Below are 20,680 nucleotides of genomic sequence, written 5' to 3' on the forward strand. Positions count from 1 at the left end.
TGTCCATCAGTATGCTTTTCCTGGAGGCTATGGGAAAGAGGTTAACTAGACCTTAATTGGCATTTTCTTCAAAGCTCACAAAACTTTAAAAAGAGGGGGTGGCAGTGGGAAATGTCACATTACCATGTTGTCCAGCCATTTAGTTTAAAAGCCCCTTCATACATTGGCTGTCATGTTGGGGTACTGTGTTCTAATAGACGAGATGAGAGTATTAATGGCCACTGCCTCCCTCTACCAGCCAGCATTAAAGGGGAGCAGATTGTGTTGTGGCTTGTGGGTAAACTGCATGTCATAAAATACTCTCGATACAAAGATGAATGTGTAATTGGCTCCTGCTGCAGTCAATAAAAACTAATACACACTCTTGACATTGTTGTGTATTTCTTAAATGTTATGAAAATACAATATACAGCGCAACAATACAATGCTTTGGAGACTGTTCGGTATATACATAACAGGTCTTCTGCCGTGTTAAGGAGGATGAGAATGAGCCGGAAAGTTGTGCCTTTTTTTTCCAACGACATGCAGAAATTTCTCTTCGCTTGCTTTGGCCTTTCCAGAACTCTTCCATAGAATAAGGATCTGGCGTAGGAAACTAATATCCAAAATGTTACAAAACTTCCAAAACCATTTAATGTGCACACACATTCGAAAACATCTATCTACTCATGTTACTGTTCAATTTAAAATCTACATGTCGTCTGAATATCACAGGTCATAGCTGCTGCAGATTAGTCCTTACTTGATTCGATCTAAACCCTGTAGTAATAAAATTAGGATAAAAAGGTAATCATCTGATAAACAAATGAAAAAAAAGAACCACCTGACGTCCTTATTCGTCTACATATTTTTCATTAGTGATTCAGTCACTTGTGGAATCATCACAATCCTCTTAAATTTGATATGACCCTTTGGCAGTTTGGGGTGACTGAAGTAACTTTCCTCCTCTTTCACCTACCAGGGGTCCGGTTTCTGTTCAGACCCACTTTCCTCTGAAAGGCATAAGGGTGAGTTTCCTACAAGTGCACACAGTACATTATGCCACCTCTTTTAAAGCACTGTCATTTAACCTTTCCATGTAATTGCGCAACTCCTTGGAATCTCCCAGCTCCATGTCTTGGCACACCCACTTAATGTCCTGGCTGTGGCTTCCAGTCAGTGTGTTAACAGTGGGGTAGCTATTGTCCGAGGGGATGGTGGTGAACGTGGTGAACTTGACTCGCTTCCTCTTGGTGGTGGGTGAGTCTCCTTTGCTGTCCTTGGATATACAACCTGTGTCTGCTGCCCGGTGCACTTGGCCCTGTACGTTTTTCTGTGCCGAGCCTCCATTCAGCAAGTGACTGCCTTCCTCGAGGCCGCTGCTCGAGTCCATCATCGAGGTCTGTTCTTCCCGCTGAGGCGACAGGCTGATTTGGCTCTCCAGCAGCTCTGCCTCGTTCCCCAGCCACACCCAATCGTGGGCATGGTTCATGTTCTCCTGGCCCTCGATCGAGAGCTCCTTGTGGCGGTATTTCAGGGTGTAGGAGATACAGTTGATAAGAAATACCAGGATGGCAAGGCAGAAGACCCCCAGCAGGGCGTACATGCCAATCTCCAGGTCTGTGAGCCCACGAGCAGTCTGAATGAGGTCATCGTCCATATTGCGGCCACGGGGCAGGTCCACTTGTGCAGGGAAGTCAGCAAAGTCAACTGGCATGTTCTGGCTACCATCATCTGAAAGTTTATCCCCATTGGGTCTGCGCATTATTGCACTTCTAGTGGTGGTGGCTCTCCTCAACACCCCATCCTCCATGCCAGAGATGGAGCTGCCATAGTAGTGGGTGTCAAGGCCGGTCCTGTCCTGGGAGGGGGAGAGCCTGCCTCTGTTCTCCATATCGTCTCCGTCGGGGCTGAAGTCGCTGCTCCCTCCCCTTGAGCTCTCACTATGACCAAACTTCACCCTGACGTTACAGTTCCCTGCAGCCAGGATGCTGCGGCGCTTGAACTTCTGGCAGACCTCGCAAACGGTCATTTCCACCCTGACCAGCAGGCCTTGGCCCTCCGCCTCTGTCACAATGACAGGCCATTTCCAAGAGGGGTTCTGCTGCACTGTCACCACTTCCTCATCTAGGGAGGTGGCTGTCAGCACAAAAAAGTCAGCATTGTATAGGTCTAGAGGAGCCACAGAGCCGTCACTGAACTGTAGCCAGGCGCTGATCAAGGCCTCCTGCAGGAACACATGCACACAACAATATGCAAAGAGAGAGAAACAGAGAAAAGAAATAGTTAGTGGTACATGAACAATATGTTGTTCTTTGGTATTACAAAGGAATGGAAATTATAGTGCAAAAATATTGCATCTAGCCTTATTTCATGGAAACAGACTGTAACAGATAAAATTGTTTTTAATGTATTAGCTCGGAAATTAATATGAAATTGTATGGCCTCTTTGCTGGGTAGTTAGAGCATTAACCAAGTGTTGTTCAGGAACTCTGTAATATCCCATTGCTTGTTGCCGCCGGCTTTTACTCTCAGGAGTATAGTGAATCGTAAAAAAAGAGACATACAAGGATTGTTTGCATGAAATTTTTCCTTTTGTCAATGCACCACATAGACTTACAACTATGGAGCTTTCTAAATGTGGAAGACTTTGTAAGTCCAATACAAGCTCACTAAGTCGCCTTGTTCTGCTAACTCAACTCTCTAAGCTAAGGGGGATACAGATTAAAAGATAGGAGGAAAAGATCAAACAGTAATATTAAACATTGTTCATGCCAATGAGGATTTGCCATACATACTGTAGGCATCTTAAGGCCTTCTTCTACCGCAATTTTACAATTTGTCTTTTAATGTCTCGGAAGGACAAATCCCCAAAGGCGCACAAGTACACCCCCACAGTGGTCTGTCAATGCTCCCTAATTACTGGCACCAGAGGACTAACAGTGCAGTACTGCCTTCTTATCTTCACACTTTGCATGTGGAGATAGGGCTGATAAATGGCCTTCCCATCCTTCCTTCCTTACTTGGAGGAAAAAGGTGAAGAGAAACGTAAAGGAGCAGTTCAGAGAACTTGTGAGAGGGCTTGATGGGTAGATCAAAGAGACCACAATGAGAGCAGCGAGGGCAAATGAGAAAGGGAAGCAAAATATGACAGAACGGCCAAGTCTGGGCTGTAAGTCATATTTTGGTACAGAAGCTGTGGTGGTTGCTTTTGCATGCTCTGAGATTAAGCTACCATTTTTATTAGCTGCCCAAAGAAACACATTCTGTCACACTCTGGCTTTCAAGCCTCGGAGTTAAGAGGGTTAGGGATGGTGTGGAACAAACAAATAGACACGTGTACATGAGCACATGCACACTCACCACTTTCTTTGATTGTAAAATTGCTCATTCAAGGCCCCTGATAGTGTGAAATGGAATCTGGAAGTAAGACTTTTGTTTTGGGAAGCACAGTAATCAAGGTTGCAGAATGCAAATTTTTGGCTTCAGTAGTATATAAAATTCTGTCTGTCATCAAATGGCTATCAAACCATTGTAGAATAATTTTATATGATAATTACTAATCTAAAAGAAATTAACATCATTCTCTATCTTAATCAGACCTGACTAAATAGCGTTTGCAAATAATTACTGGTCTTTGTTTTTAATCTATTAGAGCCAAATCACCATCATTTTTGTAAAGGAGGCTCTGTATTCAACCGTGGTGGCTAAGAGAGACATGAGCTATAAAGCTCAAAGTCAGAAAATAGGGAAAAATGCTTCATAATTTCCTGCAGCCTAAAGGGATGTGAAGGTGATAATCAAACTGCTTGTTTTATTTGACCAACATCCAAAAACAAGATAACAGATATTCAGTTCACTATCAGATATGGCAAAGAAAAGCAGATAATCATCGCATTTGAGAAGCTGGAAACAGCAGATGTTTGGAATTTTTGCTTGAAAAATGACTAAATCGATTATCAAAATAGTTGTAGATTAATTTTCTGTCCATCGATTAATCAACTAATCATTGCAGCTCTGCTTATATATATTACTGACCTGTTTGGCACTCTGCAGAACCTCCTGTGTGGTCGTGGTTGCCAGGATGGCTCTGTTGCTTCCTGGACTGAGCTGCAGGCTCATGGAGAGGCCCGTCACCATCTGGACCCCCAACTCTGTGATGGTCACTTTGTCATCCACCACTGTGATAGTCTTCTCTGCCAGGATTGAGTCTGACAAAGGAGACAGCACCTAGGAGGTGCAAAAGCAAGAAAAAAAGAGAAGGAAAGAGATTATAGACTACAACTGCTGCATTAAAGGAATTTTAATAGGAAAAAATGAAGAATTGATTTTCTTCCACAATATTCCCCTCAAATACGTGATTGTCAAGCACTAACCTGTGACATTCTGGTATGATCAGTTACAGCTGTGCTACTCTACAATAGTGACTCAAACATAGTGCCTGTTCATGAAAGCTTTTTCATTTCCTGCTCTAAATACCCAGGGTTGGGGAAGTCTTTCCCAGGAGAAATCAGCAGCGACAGCAACAGTAGCTGAACAGAGAAAAAAAGAGCACCATAATACCTATAGAAACTTCATCAACAGAAAATCCAAGCAGAAATAAGTCACCACTGGTCATGCCACTTGATTGACAAGTGACTCCTGGCAAGTGGAATGCAAAAACATCACATCAATGAGCACTTAGCAGTGAAGATGTCACCGACATGGAAAAAACGGTTATAGGTGATTTAAGAATTTTTTTTCAAGTGCTTCATCTAACATAAAAGGCTTAAAAGCCCCTGCGCGATATGCAAAATGACACAGAACCTACTTTTTATTTTATCTCTTTTCTCAGGCTGAACAACAACTCGACTTGGCTGCCATCCAACCCCCATAACTCCTGTAGGTGAGAATCCATTCCCATTGATTAATACTGGTTATCTATAGGAAAGGCACACTTTAACCCCAAAACAGAAGCAGGAAGTCTGGAAGTTTTTTTTAATGACGAATGCCATGTGAATGTCGTGTGACATTCTCTGCATGCATATCTTCATAAACGTCTCCTCATGCATCAGTCTGTGTGGCGGGTGGCACAGGTAGTCACAGCTGTCAGACCTTCGCACTCGTCATGTTTTCTAGTTCGTGCTTGTTTTGTGAGAGCGTGGATGTTTTGTGAAGGTGAAGACACATCTGCACACAGACAGATAGATGAGACCTCGACACCAGGAAGCAGATCTCACTCGCATAGATGTCATTAGGAGGCTGATATTCATCCAGTTAGCCTGAAGAGCCTGACAAACCAAGTGGGGCCGAGGGGGAGGACGCACTCACTGCTGAGAGCCTGCAGTACAGGCTGTGACACACCAGTAAGCACCTGTCTACTAAAACTGTGGCAGTGACAGTGGCATCTGTTATTGTCCCTGGAATAAACAATATGTTCATGTTCCTACAGTACATTATTCTAGCATGTATTTGCGTTGACAGACTACTGTACCATAGTGACGTAGAGTAAAATCTACTTAATGCTTTCATAACATTTTTTTAATATAATAATTCAAATAATTTGAATGTTACCAATGTGGTGTTACTTTAACAGTAATAAAATCATTACCATATTAGTTTTGAGACATTAGAATAATCAGAGCATTATATTCTGTAATTGCTAAAAGTAGACTGTAGTAGTAATATGGTGACCTTTGCCAAGATCATCATTGGCAGCCTCCAATGCCCTCTGCACTGCATTTTACGTTGTGTTTCATCAGATTTTGGTAGAAATCTGTACAAGAATCACATAATCGGAAGCAGGCACTGATCTTCCAACATAAATATCACTGAAGTTTGCGAGATTCTTGCAATGGCAGATAGTAGAAAGACAGAATGCATATTCAGTGTTATCAAGAGCATGCTACAACGTGGGCAGGAAACATGAGCAGTCAGACAATCAGACAGATTGTAAACAAGCCAACAGTTCAGCCAGATTATTTGAACAAGTTTGTTTAAAGATAAAACTGAAAGTGAGCTAGGAAATGTCACCAAAAATCCCTCACTGCACAGGTAAACAGTGTGTGTGAAAAACTACGGAAAGTACAGTAAGTAAAAGTTGAGCCAGGAAGTCAACACTTCGTGTTGCCCCAACAGACTTCATTTTAGCGATCCTGGTGCATTCCCAGATCGCAGCAATTAACTTTGTGAATGAAATTTTACTATTAGTAATAGAAATGAAAATAGCATCCTAGCTGTAATAAACCGGAATTAGTCAACAGTACTGTGATATTTCTAAACGCTACACATCAAATCCTTTACGCAGTACCCCTAAAGCTAACATGTGGCCTACCTGGATAGTAGTCATCCCCATGTCGAGTCCCACCAGTATCCTCCTGTCCAGTAGCCGTGCAATCTGGGGGTCCTCTACTTTCAGGAAGTCCCACACCAGCTCTGTGATGTCGACCTGCCAATCAGTGCCCAGCATGAAGCTGGTCTGGCCTCGAGGATCAGCTGACTCAGCTACAAAATGAGTCAGGACTCTGACCATGGCGTGCTGGTACTGCAGAGTGCAGCTTCGTCCACGTCTGTCTTCATCATCCTCGTCCTCGCTGTCCCGTGTGGACCTGGTAATGATAAAAAAAAAAACAACCTGATGTGCAAACTGGGAGCAACTTGAATCTTTTTTTAGCCATGCTAGCGGCGTGGTCCAGACTTAAGTATCTCAACTAACTACTTACCGGTAATTATTGGATGTATTGCCATGAAATTTGGTACAGACAGTGGTCCCCAGAGGATGAATCCTAATAACTTTGGTGTTACCCTGACTTTTCCTTTAGTGCCACCATGAGGTTGACATTTGTGTTTTTTAGGGAAGTGTCTCAACAAATGTTGGATGGATTCCCACGAAATTTGACACAAACATTAATGTCCCCCTCAGGTTGAATTGTAGCAAATTGTAACTATAGTGTTCCTCTGATTTTTCATCTCGCACCATCATCCAGTCAAAATTTGAATTTGTCCAATACTTTGGTTTATGACCAAATAACTGAAAAACTAATGACATTCCCATCAGCTTCAGCTGTGCTTGGTGTTTAGTGCTAATTATCAAATTTTAGCATGCTAACATGCTAAACTGAAATGGTAAACATGGTGAACATTATACCTGCTACACTTTTGCATGTTAGCATTATCACTTTGAGCATGTTAGCATGCTGAAGTTAGCATTTAGAGCCACTAGCATGGCAGACTCTTAGTCTTGTTCATTATGTATGCTACTTTGATTAAAACATTATAGAAAGTTCACATGTCAAAGCTAATTACATTAAATAACGTAATTATATGTACTTGGTGGTTACTGCTATATCACAGTCTAAAAAAGGCAGAACCTAAAATAACTGCGGTACATGTGCATACTGTATTTGCTAAATATATACTTTATACATGAGAAGAGAAAACATCAGCACTGCACTCTGCATTGATGTGCGATTTGTGGTATTATCAGCAGCGTTTTAATTAAACTGGTCTCTGTCAAACAAACACACACACACACACACACACACATACACACACACACACCAGTGTAACTCATACAGGCTCAAGTAATGATGCAGTGTTGTTGATTAGACCACTAAGAGAGGATCAATCCAGCGTATGGCTATCATTTTTCTTTCTCAGTGTCTCTGCTTCACCATTTTGGAGCACCCGGTCTGGATTGGGAATGTGCATACACCTCCTTACTGCTTTACTTAATAGCCTCCCTGATTGCTCGGTTGCTAGCAAATCTAATTTTATTACTTTAGGCGACAAATCAGCCAACAGAGGCTCAGCTCTTTCTCACCAGGAAAATTGCTTTGAGTATGACAAACTAGGTTTAAATGGTTACAATACAGCTGCAATATCATTAGTTTTTGCCCATAACTGTCTTTTTTTTTATTTTGCTTCAACAAACAACTTTATAAAAACAACAGATAAAACACCCCGAGATGTTGAGAAAGCAATGTTTCAACGGTCGATCTGGGAGAATAAATGCTGTTACAGCTCTTCAGTCTTTCACTGGGGCACAGTTGGGACACTTGCAAACAGAAAAGTGCTTTGTCAACAAAACTACTAATCATATACTGCACTGTAGACTTGCACCCGCTTTTCCATCTAATCATGGTCATTTGTTCCCCTGTCTCTCTTTCTCTCTCATGCACACACACTAGCAAAGGTTGTGATCATGATAAAAGGGAGAAGGAAATAAATGAATCTCTTAAACTGTTTTTATTGTAATTATCCACCCTGCTTGTCACTTTCTGTTTGAATCTCCTGTGAAATCGACTGCATGCAAGGCTGTGGGAATAAAGATGTTAGCTGCATGCTTGAGAGAAAGCTGAGAGGAGTTAAGGGCTTAAAACCTTCGCTGGCAGGACAGATTTCACATGCAAATTAATGACAGCCATTCACAGAAGAAATGATTCTACTGTGGATATTGTAGGATCACTAAAAGAAACCTATGGATTCAGGATTTCTCTGTTGTTGTGTCTTGTAACCTTAAACCCCCTGAAAACTTCATATCAAAGTAATTCTCTATAACATTTAACATTGATTGAATAAGCAACAATCAAAGTTAAAATAAAACAAAATAAATATAATAACTGGGAGCATGTCGACATGTTTGTATGTTGGTTGCTGGAGGATCTGATTCGGTACCAGAAAAAAATGCAACTGTATGAATAAGGACATGGTCAGATTCATTGTAGTTTTGAGAGGATGGATGGATGTCTGTGGATCAGTTCGTAGATCTGCTGTTTGGCCTTTGCATAGTCTCTTAATTGTATTTTTCCATTTTTAACACTATTTTAGAAATGCTTGTAACACTAGATTAAAATAGCAGATCAGTTGTGCCTAAGCAGGCCCTACATGACACATTTAATGCATATTCATGAATGTTAACTCCCCCGCTTATGACTTTCATTTTTCACACAGAAGTGGAAAATGACCAATCACCAAATTCCTATGCGAGGATGGGGTTAATAATAATACTTTTAGTTTTATCAAATGCATGGAGCTTCCTCCCTGGGTTACCTTAGTCCACCATGGCTAATTAAAGGCCAACCTTCAAATTCACATATAAACAAAAGAACTACCAGCTGCATGAAATGTAGCACTTGCTCAGATACACTGTTTATTCCAACAGACTAACAAGGTTTGTGAATCATGAATTTGTGATCAAACATTCATTTTTCTTTTAAATTTCTGTTCTTCTTTCATAAATTCCTGTTCTCTATTGTGTCGACACCCTCTCCACTCATTTACATATTATATGCAGAGGAGAAAACCATCTGCCAATGATTTCAGTCACCATCTTCCAATTATTCCAATGGTAGTAATTGAAAGTTTCTCACCAGTGATTGCTTTGGTTAAATCCTTTTGAATCATACTGTGAGTGTTTTGAGCTTAAACAGAATGTGTTATTTGACATTCACGGCCAATGAATTGACAAATGGAACTGATGTTACAGGAGTATGTACTGACATATTGGCTGAATCAGTGTTTAAAGAGTATACTTATAAGGACATTTATATATCCAGGTATTAGTCTGGTGTAATGGATACAGGAGTAAACAAGCTGATAGTGAAGTCCAACCATTTTAGCTCTGGTATAAATTTGATATGCCGGTGCTTATGCAGCCATCTCAAAATCTAATCTAAGGTTAATCTAATAAACAAATCACACTCGGCGCGCCGAGAACAACCTGCTTCACAAAGCAATTTTTCTTTCCGCTTCATTCACTCTCAAGCCCAGTTCTGACTTCAGAGGAGATGCTGCATATTAATGTGTGTGTCATGCTTATTTTTGTTGTGCCCCGTGGATCGTGTGCTGTATTTGTTTTGGCATTTTGCTGCATTTCATTTTCTGCTACAATAACATGACGAAGGTCATTTGGACAGAAATAGGCAGTGCTGCTTCTATATATACAGAAGTAGCTCTATCTGACAACGGTTGATTGTTTTTTATTGTTTGAATCTTGTAGGGAATTCAAGCATAGCTGTTTGTTTTACAGCAGAAAGAGAACAGTCAGTACACACAGTTTATGACAACTCAGTATGAAAAAACAACATTAAACATTTAGTAATAAAAGTTAGATTTATTAAAACTCTATAAAACAAGGGGGGAAAAAGGCATCTCAATATACATATCTTGAAAAGCATGTTAAAGGAGTGGTACCTGCCTGAGTACTACGCCTACACTTAGGTTTGCTGTCTGTGGAGGCTTATCTTGTCCCTGTTTTGACAGGGCTTAGGGAGGGAAGAGGTGAGCCATACAGGCAGTGTCAGTCAAAAACTGTGTGACGAGTGCTTTTGCAACTATCCCACTTACAGGCCTGAGGTCTATTTATTTCTAAATAGTATAATCTCTCTCTCGCCCCAGTGTGGCCACGACCTGCCAGCCTTGCTGATAGAGGACGGTCCTGCCACTTGCTATTGTTGCTCAGTGGCTCAGTTCCTTGTGGGCCTATGGACAGTGGACCAATGCCCATTCTTACCAACAGGCATAGTGCTACTTTGCAAGGTCACGCCTGTTATCCCCTGATAAACAAAGAAGGGTGGAAGACAGGGAGAAACAAAGCTCTGCGCAGCCCATCAACAGTGTTGCTGGCGTCAACAATGACAACACAACTCGGCTGTCCCCGCCGATAAAGGCATACCAGCCCACAGCTGGGAAAGCAACATCCTCGACAAGCCATGGCATTAGTCGAATGCTGTACCTCTGTCACTCAAAATAAGAGGGGAGCAGGGATAATTAGAGTAGCCACACTGGTGCGTGGGATGAATCCAAGTCCAAGTCCAACCTCAACGCTTTTCCAGAAGTAATTACTGCAGGTAGGCTGATAGCTGCTCCATCAATTGATGGATTTCAACAGTTGCAGAGTAGCACTGCACAGCGGTGTTGGCAGAGGTGTTGCTGGTGATGAGACCCCAGGGGAGAGGGCTGACCTCCAGACAGCTCTAATAATGTTCTGTCCTACTGACGACTAAGAGGCGCAATCGCAGGCCACCTTAAGCCAGTTGTAATGACAAGCTGAATTGCACAGGTCAGCCATTTTGTTATCAGCCAAGAACTGTCAGTAGGACTGAAGTCAGGAAGAGACAGGTGGAGTGGTGTTCAGTCACACGTCTGATCATTATCTTATCTAAGGCTGCCATGATTGAAATCGAATAAATCACATTGAATAAAGGCCATTTGTTACGCCCTTAAACCAAGCGAGTGCTGCTGCAAAAGGACTCTGACTCATGAGCATGTATGTGTTGCCAACAGGAAAACCTAAAAGAACAATACTGTTGTTAGAGCATGAAAAAAAAACAAAGTGCATTTATTAAATTTGGATCTAGTCCAGTCCAAGACCCTGATGCTGTTTCGTTGCATAACTGGAAATTATGCCTGAACTGCACTTTGCACAGCAGATGACACAAAAACTGAAGTGAGAAAATGAGAAACTTTACAGAATGTTGAATTGTTACGCAAAAAACTACAAGTACTGTAAATGTAAAGACTGAGTCAACTTATTGTCCATCCAATTAGCCAAACAACTACCTTCCAATGTATTTCTTTATTGTAAATAAACATAGGAAAACATCTGTTTTTGCTTATTTCTACTTCTCTGGTATAGTGTCATCCTGACAAATCCAGAGAAATGGTGAATAAGCTACAAAATTTACAACGTTTGTTAAATAAGAAAACACAATGCCCTGTAACTGACAGATGCATGTAGTACTGTACCTCTGACTGGTGGACATGATGGGTACCCTCCACCCTTTGATCTGGCTCAGCTCCGTGTCCGATACCTCAATCTGAAGGGGGAGTCGAGGGATCCACACGCTGAGCTCCAGCTGAGCGCTCAGGTATCCGAAGGTGAAGTTCACCATCATCTTCACCTTGCCCTTCATCTCTTTGCCATTTACGAAAACGTAGTCACATCTGTCTGACACCTGCGTGGGGTGAGAGGGAAGGATTAAGAGAGACAGCATTTAAGTTGAGCTCCTCTGATGGTTGCACTAGATGACTACACAGTGAATTACACAGTGCAATATACTGTACAGCATACACTGTATGCCGGGCCCTCCAAGTTGATTATAAGGCTTTACACTCCTGAGCTCTCCACTGATACAGCATTCCTGTAACTACTTTGAACAAGATGAAAGGTCCTCTAACTGCTCCACACAGAAAAGAGGGAGGAGGGCAGCAAGGACATCTTTGAACCTGAGGGAAAACAGGTCATGGTCTGCTCTTCTATTATAGTTCTGCCTACAGCTAAAAGAAGGACCAACAGATGGAAACTAGTAAGTGGAGAGCAATTGTCTCTTGATAAAATGACCAAATTCAAAGCCATCTGTTTCATAAATTGCTTTACAAAAGCCCATGCTTCATTCTTTACTGGTACCAGCATTTGGTCAATGTCCAGAATCCTCACTCTTTAAAAGCCTTATCATATGCAAGCACTACAAACACATAACATACGAAAATACATGAAAAGCCAAAGAGGATCTCAAGAGGGATATCCAGCAGACACACACACACACTCATAGAGGCAATTCATCAGTATGTTTTAAACGGGATACCCTGTTTTTTCTGGGCACTTTGTCAATCCTATTGATCCCATCATATGGCAGACTACTGTGGCTGGAACCAGATGGAATTAGATGGTCTGGGGAAATATCTTTTTTTCTACTTCCAAGTTATTTCTCCACAGCGAGATAAAACCATAAACAGCCATTCATCATGAAGCCGCGGCAGGATATCCTCTGTGACCAGGAAGAAAACTTTGTGTGTGACAGATTCTATAGCTTTGTGGGAGCTCCCTCCACTTCACATCACCTCTAGAGTGAAGCCAGCAGTAGACTTTCTGTGGAAACTAAATTTGGCTGGTTTGTATGAATAAAAGCAGATATTTGGAGATTTGCTGCATTGATTTTACACTCTGTACTGTGGTTGGACACCCAGTGTGTGGTTGGACTCAAGTATCATGTTATTGGTTTAATCAACAGTCATCAAAGACCTTCCACATCACACCATGTAGACATCTTGTGCATCCCTTTAGGCGCAAATTGTCATAATGTAAATAAATAAATATGATGCAAGTATATACATATATGGACATTTCAATACAGCAACACATTAAACTCCACTTTGAGCAAGTTTGCCTTTGTGGTAAGTATGCATTCTGCTACCCTGAAGGAATGTAAATGCTTAGGAAAAATAATATCCTGAAGGTATTCATTCATTCTCTCAATCACTCAAAATAAGCGTAATGCAAAGGATCTTTCCGCAGCTCTGTGATGAACTCAGGTGCCTGCTATCATTTGAACCAGTTGCACCAGTTTTACTCAATTTTAAAGTCAAACTGAAATTTTAAATCTTTTCACTTTTGTGTAAGGAAATATATTCCTCCATATACTATGATGATACTTCAACTATTGTGCACATTTTTCCAATGAGTTATTGGACATATTTGTAGAAACTACACCTTGAGTCTCTGGGTGGGCGCTTTTCTTTCCTTTCCCTTTGTTTTTCCAGCGTTGAGGGCCAACGTTGCTGAGAGACAACTTTTTCTTCCCTTTTTCAACAAGTCCACATAGCACTGGTTATGTACTGTTAGTGCTTTAGGACCTATATGTGCTATTTGTCCTTTTATAGCATTCAACATTTGGGAGGATCTTGCTGTTCAGTTTGTCTACCACTCCATTGGACTGATTACTCCACGTGGAAAGTGGAACCTAGTTAGCCTAGCCTGCCAATGTTAACACTTCTTCCCACTAGACATTACTTTTCGTTCATGTTATTTCAACAACTGCTGAGTCATGTCAGCTTCCGCTCACTCAGTGCTGTGCTTGTCCCACATTTAAAAGAAAGGAGGGGTTTAGCTAGTGTTTGCTGTTTTTCTATCATGGGTCCAGTTGTGGTAATGGAAAATGACCAGACAGTCAAAACTCACAGGAATGGGGAGTCCTGTGGAATTGAAGTGATATACTATATGAACTATTTATAGTGCCAGTCCACAAAAATATCGCACCAATCAAATTACTGGTAAAAGGACATTGGCACAAATTCACAACCCCTGCAGAACACTAATGAAAAAAATCAAACAAAATAAAACAGCATTTTTTAACAAATAAGTAAACAAGGCAAAACAAACACTAAGGATATTTACACTGATTTCTTAGCAAAAATGCACTTTAATTTCAGTTCGACTTTAAAAATATATCCAACCATCAAGGAACTGACGCCCTGCATTCTCAAGTGGACACATGCAGGATCAATGGATATTTGCTCTACGTTATTAGAGCCAATAAAGAGTACAGAGCACACATAGTAGTACCTTGCTCGTGCACTAATGCCACACAACACTGCAATGTAACAGTGACTGACAGAGTTGCTTAATAAAGCTTTTGAACATTTCTACAAGGGCGGTGTTGCTCCCCTAGCTACAGTCAGTCATGGAGCAGATTGGGCTTGCCAGTGTGAGAGTGTGTTTGAACTGATAAAGATGTCAGAGGAGTCCCTGCTCCTTATCACCCTCATTGTTCGGCTCTTTCTCTCTCACTGCACTCAGTCGGCTGATACTGAAGTGCCTTTGACAGCCCATTCGTCGCCGACTTTTCTCACATGTTGGGGCTCTGCAACCTGTCTGCACAAGCATTAAGCTGCAGCCTGGATAACACCTGACTGGGCTCCATGTCAGGCTTATTGACCATATCTAACAGTGATATGAATGATCAATAAAATGGATGTTGCTGACAAATATGTTTATCCTATCAGTCTTATTTTGCCACATTCACAAAAAGTCAGTTTACCCTTATTTGTTGTATGAAAAGAATGTGTAAAGTGTGGGATTTAAAGCTCTGCTATAGTATGTCCCATGACAGGATAATTAAATGCCTGCTGGCAGTTCTTTGATCTATTCCCAAATAATCTAAGCAGAAACAGTTATGGAAAACATGGCAGCTGACATCCAGCCATCCCAACACATTACACTGACATGCTTATGCCTTTCTGCTGTGCTTTATTATTGGCTGATATAGCTCCGAATCAATATTTTAACATACAAAGATACCCCCTATTAATCAGTGGTCCCTTTAACCCCTCATACACCCTCCCAGCAGCATGTGTGTTGTGGCAGACTGAGGGTGGGACTGTCTCTGTGAATTACACACTCTCCGTCATTCTGATTCACAAAGTATCATAAACGTCACGGAGGATCCACTACCACATTAATCAGACACATTAGGCAGCTAACGGGAGAATACTTACAGAGGACATTAAGGCTGTCTCTGGATCTAGCCCAGGAAATTAACAACTCACCAGACAGATACAATCCACGGCAGATATGAGCGATGGGAGTAGGTAGCATGATGGTAGGGTGAGCCTGTCTCTGGCTTGTACACAGAGTTGGCTTGACAGAAGCAATTAAGCCGCTCAGACTCCTCTGCATAACCTACAGCACTCACTTAAATGCAAGGGGAAGGTCTGTAAATATTCTAATATCCCTGCTCAATGGAAGCAGTGGGTTTAAGAGCCCGCTCATAGCATGACCTTGAGTAAGTATACAGTTCAAGGTTAACATGGCGATGGAGGATTTTCTCTTGATCGCATCAATACATAACATAACATAAATTGTGGAATGTGTTTGTGCTGTTGATTTTATGGTCATCTTTTAAGTCGTAATGGGAAATCTACTAGCTAACAGTTGCCTATTTACACATCCAGCAGACATGGAGCAACATTATCATTCATTTGGAGTCATGTTTTTGGCCACTGTTCACTTTCCTTTTAGCTCGGTTTTTGGTCTCTATCAACTCTTGAGGGAAATATCTAGGACCTATTGTAGGTTGACTATATATGTGTTTGCCTTATGTCTTTGTCCATTTTGTCCATTTGAAACGTTGGTCTGTTTGCAATATTAAAGGCTGCAAATCAATCGGTGTGCTTGAGTCACTTTTTTTCCTTTGGAAGTTTACTGTCCTTGAGCTGAGAAGCACCTGATTCAGCTGCATACTGCTGGAAATATCTGGTTCTTTAGCTGTTAAAATGTTGTTTTTAGCTAGTTAGCTAGTTGCAAACTTTTTATCTTTATGTTTTTAACATTTGGTGGCGGGCAAGTGGCAGACAGTGGGTTTTTAGAGCTTTTCTGCTGAAAAACAGCTGCCTGCTGTGACAGAAAACAGAAAGCAGTGAGAGTGAACCAAAACAGTAAAGTTGTTAGGAGCTGGACTGTTTCGTCCTACTGTAACCCACCCACAGCCTACACAGTCCATACAGTGAACCAGGCTATGTGCAGTGGCCCTAAACTGAACCGTCAAAACTATAAATCCAGAAAGAGCAACATGTGCGTGAGAAATAATGAAGGCAGAGCCCTAATTCAACCTATACATGTCAGACAAAATTTGTTTAGGCAAGAAAAATCTACAAAGAGGTTTGAAGAAAAAGTATGTGACCTGAGGTATTTCTTTCAAATTGACGGTAATTATAAGGCCACAAGAGTAGAATCATCATTTAATGTGCACTGTGATTCATTATTCAGATTTATTATTGCTCTATGTGTACTTATCACTAATTCCCCAGGTCAAAATTAGATAAATTAGTCATGTTTACATACATGATTATAAGCTATGATTAGCTGCGGCAGAGCTACAGCTTTTTTTAAACATCTTTAACTGTAATCTAATTTTCCCTCTGGAACTCACTTAACCATCCCCAACTCACACATCAGCCATGATAGTGGATCAATGTGGAAAAAGATACTCCCCTACTTTAGTTTTTGTTTCATTATTGCTCTTTAGTGGACATTACCTGGGTTTGATTTGCTTATTCCTACTATCCTTTCTGATCTTCATACTGTTCAAACAGGAAACACGATTGGAAGGAGCCCTTGGCACAGCAGGGTGCTGTTTCTAGATACTGAGCAACATCTCAGCCACTTAGAAATGGACACAGGCCACAATGTGATTTTTTTTCTCTGGTTTTTCATTTAGTCTTTCTATAGATTATTAAGGAGTCATTGGGATTCTGCTGGAGAGTGATTACTTTTGTTTTGGAGAGCAAAGCCATTGATACCAGGGCTAAACTTTATAACACTGTAAGGGACTTTTTATTTTGTTGTGCCTTGTGCCCTGGGTTTGAAAGGGGCTCTAAAAATAAAGCAAAACTTGAGCAACCTGTCAGCAGTCACTGCATATCAAACACACACTTTCATGTTGTTTACTGGTGTTTGTTTATCCTTTCTGGAGGATTTATATAGATATTCTAAACATAGAGAATCTTCTCATCTATCTTTCACATAAGCTTTAATTGCAGTGTCTGTGAAGCTTCACAATACCTGCATAGTGCACATATTTGCTATAAATCCTTGTTCAGTTCAATTTGACATTAATTAAGTATTGCTGTTGACATGCTCTAATAATCAGGATGGACTTGCAAACTGCCAACAGTCTATTACAGTAAATGAAGTGCACACATTAAAAAATAATTTATTATTATGGTTTTAGGTTTCAATCCAAATGTAACACAAATTGCAACAGAATTTCCAGAAAATCTGCAAAAGATGCACTTACAGAAGCTTGTTTCTCTAACAATTCATCTTACTGACCTTGACCACATCTTCGTCTGTAGAGCGACACTTGACTGTTTCGGAGACATCAGTAACAGAGGCGTCTATTCCAATGGTCACCACCTTTACTGGGACAGCCACTGTCTTCCCAGTCAGCACGGCAGTGTTCAAAATCTCAGAGTCCTAAAGACAGAAAGAGAGAGAGATCAGTACAGCAAAGGTCGAAGGTCGCAGGTCTCCAATCCACCCAATAACAGACAATCAGTAATTACTAGTTCAGAAAGAATAGAAAAAGTGCAAGTAACATGTAGTACTGAAAATTACCTAAAGAAGAAGAACAAAATGAAGACTTTGTAGTGGCCTAGTCAAAGTCCTGACCTGAATCCTATTGAGATGCTGTGGCATGACCGTATAAAGGCAGTTCATGCTCGAAAACCCTCCAATGTGGAGTGGGCCAAAAGACCTCCACAGCGCTGTAAAAGACTCTTTGCAAGTTACTGCAAAAACTTGATTGGTTGAAGGGTGGCCCAACCAGTTATTAGGTTTAGGGGGCAATCACTATTTCACACAGGGCCATGTAGGTTTGGATTTTGTTTTTTGTTTGTTTTTAATGACAACCTTCATTTAAAAACTGAATTTTGTGTTTACTTGTGTTATCTTTGACTAATATTTAAATTTGTTTGATGATCTGAAACATTTAAGTGTGACAAACATGCAAAAAATAAGAAATCAGGAAGGGGGCAAACACTTTTGCACACCACTGTATGTTCTGTAGTTTTACATCCTGTCTTTGTTTGCCTTTCCCGCTAGTTTTGATGGTTTGCACCGCCCTGATCATTTTTACCTGTGTCTCGTTATCTCCCCTCACCTGAGTGTATTTAAGTCTGTGTGCTTTCATTGTTCTTTGTCAGATCGTCTTTTGTCTTTTGTCAAGCATCCCGGCCTTGGTTACCTGTGTGGTTCTATTGGATTTATCGTCTGTTTCTCTTGGACCTTGCATGGTTTTTGGATTTTGGACTTTGCCTGCTCCCTGTCAGAAGTGTTTGCCTTAGTTGGACTGCCTCCCTGATTTTGACCACTGCTTTCCTGAAATTTGTGTAAGCCTTTGTGTTTCATTAAATTGTCAAACTGCACCTGCTCTGCCTTGGTGTCTGCATTTTGGGTCCTACTCCTGTTTTCCTGATTCCCCTGCTTGACAAACTATAACAGTTAAAGCAGCTAAGAGTGCATGTTTTTGTTATTCAAATTCAATTATACCATGTCTAGTATACATCTACAATGTACTTTGAACTTCCCTTGATGCATACCAATTTCTTCAGCTTTTAAAAGGTGCAACATGCAGCATTTTGTTTCTATTGATTCTTGAGTAGCTACTGTTGAGATTGTAAGCTTGGTGGGCTAAATATAATTATTGTGAATGTAATTATTAGGATGAATACAAAACATTCCCCTCACTGCCACGCTCTTCAGCCAGCTAATTGATGAAAGCAATTAGCCTAACATTGCAGTTGGCTAGTCACCAAAATTACAGATCGGCAGATAGAATTTTGATTTTACTTGATTATTGACAGGAGACAATTGAAATGCTGAAGGAATTATATTTCATGTGGGAAAATTATTCATGCTCTATTACATGAGCATTTCTCTATGAATCATTTACTTCTCTGTTCAGACACATCATCAGTAATGTAACATAGAGTCACTGAGTGTTTCTGTTGCTGGGGTTGATCCAGCTTTTATTCATATAGTTCTGGATCCACAGCAATTTGAAGGCTCTCTTTGCAGGTGGTGTCTCTCTGTGGTGGTGTGATTACCCTCCCCTTGTGCATGTGTAATTGCCTAGTAAGAGTACTGCCAGGAGACGTCTCAAACTCTACCTTGTTTGGAATACATAGTGAATGCCATTTCTATGCAAGGCCTCTCTTCTCATTGGCTTCCTCAGTTCCAGCAAACCTCATACACTAAAGCATTCCTCTCCCAGGCCACAGGGAGGTTGAAAATCTATGAAAAGCCTGGCAATTATCACAGATTCAGGGTCATAAATAAGATGATTGTTAATGATGATACATTTCATTAATAAGGGGCTTTTCAGACAGGGATGCAAAGTGCAGTAAACAACAAACACAAGCGGTACCAGGAAAAGTATGTAAATAAAATGCAAGAACAATACAATAAGAAGTATCAAGAAAATAACCAAGAATAGCCTACTGCCCTACAAAGTGAAGTTGAGAAAAAAAGGTTTAAAGTTTTATGGTGTAACACATAGGAAAGTTTTTAATGCCTCAATTTTACTGAAAAAAGCATTGCCACAGAACCTACATAATACAGATCCTGTGCTCTGCATTTGGACGATCTTCAAGGAATGCAACAAACTGTGTGCGTTCAGTTTTCTTGTCCATTAAATACCCTTATTTTAATCGTTTACACTCCTTGATTCATAGGGATTAATTGTGGTAGGTATCTCTGTTTTGTTAGGTGTCTGGCTGTTTACTATTTATATTAATCAATAAAATAGATTTAATTACAATTTAATACATTTAAATGTCATGTAACACTAGCTTACCCACACCAAATGGCATGAATTCTACTAGAGTAAAATCTGAGACTGCTACAGCACTCTGCTAAGCTAACATGGTTAGCAGGAGTTTAGCTGATTGTTTTTTTCTCCTTCATGATTGGATTTAGCTTCTACCTTGTCTTGTTATGTGGAATAATAAACTCAATTACCAAAATGACTGTGTATCAACTGGATATTTTTCAATTACAGATAACAGCTAGGGAAATTCCCTAAAATAAATGGAGTTTTACCTTTAGCTAAGGCTAGCCATGGCTATCTCAATAGCTAGCTTTCACTTTATATAGCTAGCTCTCTTGCTTTAGTTGTCTAGTTTGCTATTTCTCTGCAAGTGCGATAGCAGATCTAGAGTCCACTCATTATTGCAGCTTGGTTTTAAACTCTTCTTAAGTCACTCAACTTTCACTCAACTTTACATGGTTGTTGTTTTTTTTTTGTAAAACAGGCATCAAAAACTTGATTTTGACCAAATATGTATAGTTTCGGCATATTGGAAGAATAAAACAGTATATTCAATGTCTTAATAATGGTGAGACTTAACCTGCTAGGACTCAGTCAGGAACATCTTGTGTAAA

At 40.6% G+C, this 20,680-nt stretch overlaps 1 protein-coding gene across 3 annotated transcripts in view; it reads right to left on the minus strand.

Moving 5' to 3' along the window:
• Positions 1 to 359: 359 nt before the first annotated feature.
• si:dkeyp-14d3.1 (transmembrane protein 132C) overlaps positions 360 to 20,680 on the minus strand; it is a 137,665-nt gene continuing 117,344 nt past the window's right edge. For all 3 annotated transcript variants that reach the window (XM_044197139.1, XM_044197138.1, XM_044197137.1), the window contains 5 exons: positions 17,570 to 17,713; positions 11,707 to 11,915; positions 6,293 to 6,566; positions 4,018 to 4,209; positions 360 to 2,206 (listed from right to left, as the gene is read on the minus strand). In XM_044197139.1, coding sequence (XP_044053074.1) covers positions 1,037 to 2,206; positions 4,018 to 4,209; positions 6,293 to 6,566; positions 11,707 to 11,915; positions 17,570 to 17,713 — 1,989 coding nt within the window. In that variant the 3' untranslated portion in view covers positions 360 to 1,036. The remainder of the gene's footprint in view (positions 2,207 to 4,017; positions 4,210 to 6,292; positions 6,567 to 11,706; positions 11,916 to 17,569; positions 17,714 to 20,680) is intronic.

The sequence above is a fragment of the Siniperca chuatsi genome, linkage group LG5, assembly GCF_020085105.1.
Source record: "Siniperca chuatsi isolate FFG_IHB_CAS linkage group LG5, ASM2008510v1, whole genome shotgun sequence".
In the NCBI taxonomy this organism is placed as follows: Eukaryota; Metazoa; Chordata; class Actinopteri; order Centrarchiformes; family Sinipercidae; genus Siniperca; species Siniperca chuatsi.